The sequence below is a fragment of the Neomonachus schauinslandi genome, chromosome 6, assembly GCF_002201575.2.
Source record: "Neomonachus schauinslandi chromosome 6, ASM220157v2, whole genome shotgun sequence".
NCBI lineage: Eukaryota > Metazoa > Chordata > Mammalia > Carnivora > Phocidae > Neomonachus > Neomonachus schauinslandi.
The window spans coordinates 92,836,781-92,843,474 of NC_058408.1; the positions used below are offsets into that span (position 1 = coordinate 92,836,781).

The following is a 6,694-nucleotide window of genomic DNA, read 5'->3' on the forward strand; positions in this document are numbered from 1 at the left end:
TTGCCAAAAGACTCTCAGAAAATTAGTAAGCAAAACATAAATGATCAAGTGACTACTTGAAGCTTTTTTTAGAAGCTTAATGTTAATATTTTTAGGTAACACAGGAATCCTTTTCTCATTTAAAAATATGGTAAAGCTACTAGGAAATAGATGAATCATAAAACCCTGCTTGTGATTATACTATATACTAATAAGGAACTTCCATCATATTGTAGATATAAATTACAATACAATGCAAAATAGAGAACTTACTTTAAAAAAAAGAGAGAGCGAGAGAGCATGTGAGGGAGTGAGAGAGGGAGAGAGAGAATCCCAAGCAGGCTCCCTGTTCAGCAAGGGGCTGCAAGCAGGGCTCAGCCTCACCACCCTGATATCATGACATGAGCCGAAATCAAGAGTCTGATGCTTAAAACTGAGCCATCCAGGAGCTTCAGAGAGATTTTACTTCTAATAAGACTATTGTTAAGGAAAGTTGGGCCTTAAACTAATCCCAGCAAAACAAGTGAATTAACAAGTGTGATCAAGTTAGAACTACACCATCTTCCTAATACAGACAAGTTTTTATTTTTGAATGAACTCAACTATTTAGGTTATAATTTTGCTCTAATAACCTTCATTACTTTATATAGGATTATAATTTAATTCCAAGAAAGATTAATACTGGATCTGTGCTAAGTATTTTCCAAGAATATTATCATCATAAAAAGATAAGCTCCCAAGTGATGCTGATTGTACTGCTCTAAGGATCACACTTAGAAAATTGCCATACTAAAGGGTATCTGTAACATGCATCCTAACAAACTAATCTATCTGGCACACAGTTTCCAAATTAATCTTCCTTTAACAACATTTAAAAAGCATTAAACAGTTTTTCAGAAATCTCTCCATGGTTTCTCATGGGGAATAGCATAACATCTAAATTTATTAAGACTAGTACTGAAGGTATTAGAAGAAAAGTTAAACAGTTCATCTCATTTTTCTTTGATGGCTAAAATGAAAGTCTGTCTACATACTTTTTATTTTTTTTTTAAGATTTTATTTATTTATTTGACAGAGAGATACACAGCGAGAGAGGGAACACAGGCAGGGGGAGTGGAAGAGGGAGAAGCAGGCTTCCCATGGAGCAGGGAGCCCGATCCCAGGACTCTGGGACCATGACCTAAGCCGAAGGCAGACGCTTAACCATCTGAGCCACCCAGGCCCCCCCCACATATTTTTTAAAGCCATGCTAAAACCACTCAATATTTTCTATGTACTTACATTATCAGGCACTGCCAGGAGTAGAGTTATAAACAGCAAAAGCTACCTCTAACTAAAAGACGTGTATGTAAACAAATAATCAAAATACCATGCAGGAATTTCTGCTTTCTGTATAATTCATATCACCATCTCTATAACAATTAAAATGCTAGATAAGATACATTTCAAGTTTGTGTTTTTTAAAGCTGACTGCTAATGCTAACAAGATAGAGAGGATTATTGAGCCAAGAACCTGAAGAGGTAAAAAAAAAAACCCACAGACAGATGGAGCACTGTCAGCTACTTTTGCCCTGAAGTTCAAAATCCAAGCAATACACCAAGTTGCAAAGTTACATGGTGGTCTCCCTAAGGCCACCTCTAACAAAGTCCAAATCTAGAGTCCACCAAAGGTAAGAACATTGGTAACTCCCCTAACTGGCTCAGAACTCTGAAAGGCTATATCCTGGGAATAAGAGTGACCCAGAATTAAAACACTTCTTGCATGGTCTTAAGTAATAAAGACGGTCAGAAAATTTTTGAGTAAAGACGGTCAGAAAATCTCAAATGACACTTAGAATAAGACACTTAACTGGATTACTGTCACCAGGTACCTGGGTGAATCAAATACAAATTCTCAATGGAAAAAGACAGTATTATCCTAGACATTAAATTATTCCTACAACTAATTTTTCAAATAAAGAGCCCAGCACACAAACAAAACCAAGCGCATGAGAAGGCAATACGAAGAAAAACCAGCAGAATCAAATGAACTAAAATTACTTAAAGTATTCCTGTGAAAACAAATGCCAACAAACGTACTAGATATCAAAATTTGTAGAATGCAGCTAGTGAACTGCTAAAAGGAAAATTTAAAGGCTTAAATGCATGTATTAAAAAAGAAGGGGCTGCAGTCCTGAGCCCGCCCACCATGGAGCCCCGCCCCAACGGCCCCGCTGACATCCACGAGGGCTGGTTCCACGAGACGTGCAGCCTGTGGCCCGGCCAAGCCCTGTCGCTGCAGGTGGAGCAGCTGCTACACCATCACCGCTCGCGGTACCAGGATATCCTTGTCTTCCGCAGTGAGGGCTACAGCAACGTGCTGGTGTTGGACGGCGTCATCCAGTGCACGGAGAGGGATGAGTTCTCCTACCAGGAGATGATAGCCAACCTGCCCCTCTGCAGCCACCCGAACCCACGCAAGGTGCTGATCATCGGGGGTGGGGACAGAGGTGTCCTGCGGGAGGTGTTGAAGCATTCCTCCGTGGAGTCTGTGGTCCAGTGTGAGATCGATGAGGACGTCATCCAGGTCTCTAAGAAGTTCCTGCAGGGCATGGCCGTGGGCTACTCCAGCTCCAACTGACCCTACACGTGGGCGACGGTTTTGAGTTCATGAAACAGAACCAGGATGCCTTCGATGTTATCATCACTGACTCCTCAGACCCTATGGGCCCTGTAGAGAGTCTCTTCAAGGAGTTCTATTACCAGCTCATGAAGACGGCCCTCAAGGACAATGGCGTCCTCTGCTGCCAGGGCGAGTGTCAGTGGCTGCACCTGGACCTCATCAAGCAGATGGGGCAGTTCTGCAAGTCGCTCTTCCCCGTGGTGGCCTATGCGTACTGCACCATCCCCACCTACGCCAGCAGCCAGATAGGCTTCATGCTGTGCAGCAAAAATCCCACCACCGACTTCCGGAAGCTCATGCAGCCTCTGACACAGAAGCAGGTGGAGCAAATGCAGCTGAAGTACTACAACTCAGACGTGCACCAGGCCGCCTTCATCCTGCCCGAGTTTGTGCGCAAGGCCCTCAATGATGTGAGCTGACTCCAGGCGCCCGTGCTGACACCGCCCAGGACTTCAGGCCAGGGAGCCTCCAGGGCGCCTGCGCGCTACGAGCCCTGGACGAGACCCCCCCACCCCCCCGCCCCGCAGGTGTGCCCACCAAACAAGTGTTACAGGCCCCAGAATGCTGCCCGGGCTTCCCTGCTGGGCGGACTCTCTGTCGATGTGGCGTCCAGCCTCCAAGTCTCTACCAGCTGTGTACAGCACCTTCTCCAACTTCTGTCACCCTCACTCACCAAGCACGTGTGTTTATAATAAATTCCGGGGGAAAAAAAAAAAAGAAGGGCTGGGAAATAACAATCAAGAATCCATCGCAAGAAATTCGAAAGAAAATCACAAAACAGGCATTCTATGAAAGAAGGAAAATAAAGATCAGAGTAGAAATTTATAAAGTACAAAACAAACATCCTATAAAGAAGACTGACAAAACCAAAATGTGCATTTTTGAAAGACTAGTGAAACTGATAAGCCTCTGGTGAGACTAATGGGGAAAAACAGGTAGACACTATAGAATGAAAAAGAGGACATCAAAGTGGCAGACCCTTACTGTTTAGAGACACAAACTTCAATGGCAAAACTATAGAGCAAAGCAAGAAAACCTATTGCCATGAAAATCTGGATGGCAATTACTTCCAGGTAGAAGAAAAGAGTTGTGATGACTAGGGGGTGGAACTGGTAGAGCTTTTTTTTTTTTTTTTTTTTAAGATTTTATTTATTTGACAGAGAGAGAATGAGAGAGAGAGCACATGAGAGTGGGGAGGGTCAGAGGGAGAAGCAGGCTCCCTGCCGAGCAGGGAGCCCGATGCGGGACTCGATCCAGGGACTCCAGGATCATGACCTGAGCCGAAGGCAGTTGCCTAACCAACTGAGCCACCCAGGCACCCCTGGTAGAGCTTTTGAGTACTGGCAATGTTCTATTCCTTGATCTGGATGGAGGGTGGTTACACAGGCATTTGCTTTACATAATTAAATAAGCTATACAATCTCTACTTTGTACACTTTTCTGTATGTGTTATTGTTAGGAACTGAATCGTGACCTTCAAAATTCTGATGTTGAAGCTCTAATCCCCAATGTGACCATATTCAGAGATAGGACCTTTATTTATTTATTTTTTTAAAGATTGTATTTATGGGTGCCTGGGTGGCTCAGTTGGTTAAGCGACTGCTTTCGGCTCAGGTCATGATCCTGGAGTCCCGGGATCGAGTCCCGCATCGGGCTCCCTGCTCGGCAGGGAGTCTGCTTCTCCCTCTGACCCTCCCCCTCTCATGTGCTCTCTCTCTCTCATTCTCTCTGTCTCAAATAAATAAATAAATAAAATCTTTAAAAAAAAAAAAAAAGATTGTATTTATTTATTTGACAGAGAGAGAGCACAAACAGAGGGAGAAGCCAACTCCCCGCCGAGCAGGGAGCCCGATACGTGTGGCTCGATCCCAGGACCCTGGGATCATGACCGTAGCCGAAGGCAGACTGAGCCACCCAGGCGCCCAGAGATAGGACCTTTAAGAAGTTAATTAAATGAGGTCATATGGGTGGGGCCCTAATCCCACAGGTCTGGTGTCCTTAAAAGAGGAAGAGACATCAGGCCCCTCCACACCCAACATCAGCACAGAGGAAAAGCCATGTGAGGACACAGCAAGAAGGTATACATCTGTATACCAGAAAGAGAGCCCACACCAGAAACCAATCTTGACAACACCATGATCTTGGACTTCTGACCTCCAGAACTATGAGAAAATAATTTTTTGTTGTTTAAGCCACCCAGTCTATGGTATTTTGTTATGGCAGCCCTAGCAGATCAATATATAGTTATGTTTTATATTTTGAAAGGTAAAAAAAAAAAAAAATAGAAGGTGACAAGTGTCACCATGGGTACCATGGAGGAGGTAGAAGCCATTTATTATAAAATTATTTTAGGGGCGCCTAGGTGGCTCAGTTGGTTAGGCGTCTGCCTTCAGCTCAGGTCATGACCCCAGAGTTCTGGGATTGAGCCCCGGGTCGGACTCCCTGCTCAGCGGGGATCCTGTTTCTCCCTCTGCCGGCCACTCCACATGCTTGGGCTCTCTAATAAATAAGTAAAATCTTTAAAAAATAAAAAAAAAATTTTAAACAAAATTATTTTAACTGCAACAAATTAATATTTTAAAAGAAACACTTGCTAATTGCTCGCCCTAACAACTAATAGATTTATTTTATCCTTTCCACACTTTTCTTACAACATTCCCTCTACCTGAAATATTTTTTATTCAGTCTAATCCCTTTTCTCCAGTTTAACTAGTCAAATGAGATTAAATATTGTACCCAACTGCCACACTACATGGAGAGCAGTTGGACAATGATATGCCCCCTGAATGTGATTACCATGAAAAGAAACACTGAAACTTGGGAAGGTAATTAAAATACTGGTCATAAAAAACAGTAAAAAAATACAAGATTTTGCTATTGCATATTAAAATGGGGCAGTTCCATGAAAAGGTATTCTTGTCTTTTTGTTGTAGGATACAACATAAAATTTGTCATTTTAGCCATATTTAAGTTTATAATTCAGTGGCATTACTTTCACACTGTTGTGCAACCATCATTACTATCTATTTTCAAGACTTTTTTTTATCACAACAAACTCTTTTTAAAAAAGATTTTATTTCTTTGAGAGAGAGAGCTAGAGAGAGCACAAGTGGGATGAAGGGCAGAGGGAGAAGCAGATTCCCCACTGAGTTGGGAGCCTGATGCAGGACTCAATCCTGGGACTCCAGGATCATGACCTGAGCCAAAGGCAGACGCTTAACCAACTGAGCCATCCAGGTGCCCCACAACAAAACATTCATAAGCAGTAATTCCCCTATCTGCTCTCCCCTCAACACCAGGTAACCTGTAATGTACCTTCTGTTTCTATGAATTTGCTTATTCTAAATATTTCACATAAGTAGAATCATATAATATTTGTCCCTTTGTGTACAGCTTAGTTCACTTAGCATATTTTTAAGGTTCATTCATGTTGTGGTAGGTATCAGAATATCATCCCTTTTCATGGCTTTGTAATATCCCACTGAATCTATTACCACATTTTATTTATCCATCTATCTTTTGTTGGGTATTTAGGTTGTTTCTGCCTTATAGCTATTGTAAATAATGCTGCAAAGAAGATGGGCATACAAGTATATGCTGAGTCTGAGCATTCAATTCTTTGAGATATACCTAGGACTGGAATTGCTGAGTCATGCGGTAATTCTGTTTAGCTTTTTGAGGAACCACCAAACAGTTTTCCATATTGGCTGTACCATTTTTTACATTCCGACCAACAATATATGAAAGTTCCAATTTTTCCACAGCCTCACCAACACATGTTATTTTCTGGGTTTTTTGGTTTGTCTTATGTGTGGTTTTTCTTGCTTTTAAAAAAATTATAACCATCCTAGTAAGTGTGAAGTGGTAGTACATGGTGGTTTTGATTTACATTTCTCTAAAGACTAAAGATATCAAGGACTTTTTCATGTGCTTATTCGCTATTATTATACTACCTTCTTTGAAGAAATGTCTATTCAAGACTTTTTCCCATTTTTTAAAAAGATCTATCTATCTATCTATCTATCTATCTATCTATCTATCTATCTATCTATC

At 41.8% G+C, this 6,694-nt stretch overlaps 2 protein-coding genes across 3 annotated transcripts in view; one reads left to right on the forward strand and one right to left on the reverse strand.

Annotated features, from left to right (window-relative positions):
- Positions 1 to 6,694, reverse strand: part of JMJD1C (jumonji domain containing 1C) — a 265,106-nt gene that overhangs the window by 225,408 nt on the left and 33,004 nt on the right. The gene's annotated exons all lie outside the window — the stretch shown is intronic.
- LOC110589589 (spermidine synthase-like) lies at positions 2,168 to 3,060 on the forward strand. Its single transcript, XM_044916041.1, is given in 2 exon segments — positions 2,168 to 2,591; positions 2,594 to 3,060. Coding segments are annotated over 2 exon segments (891 nt in total).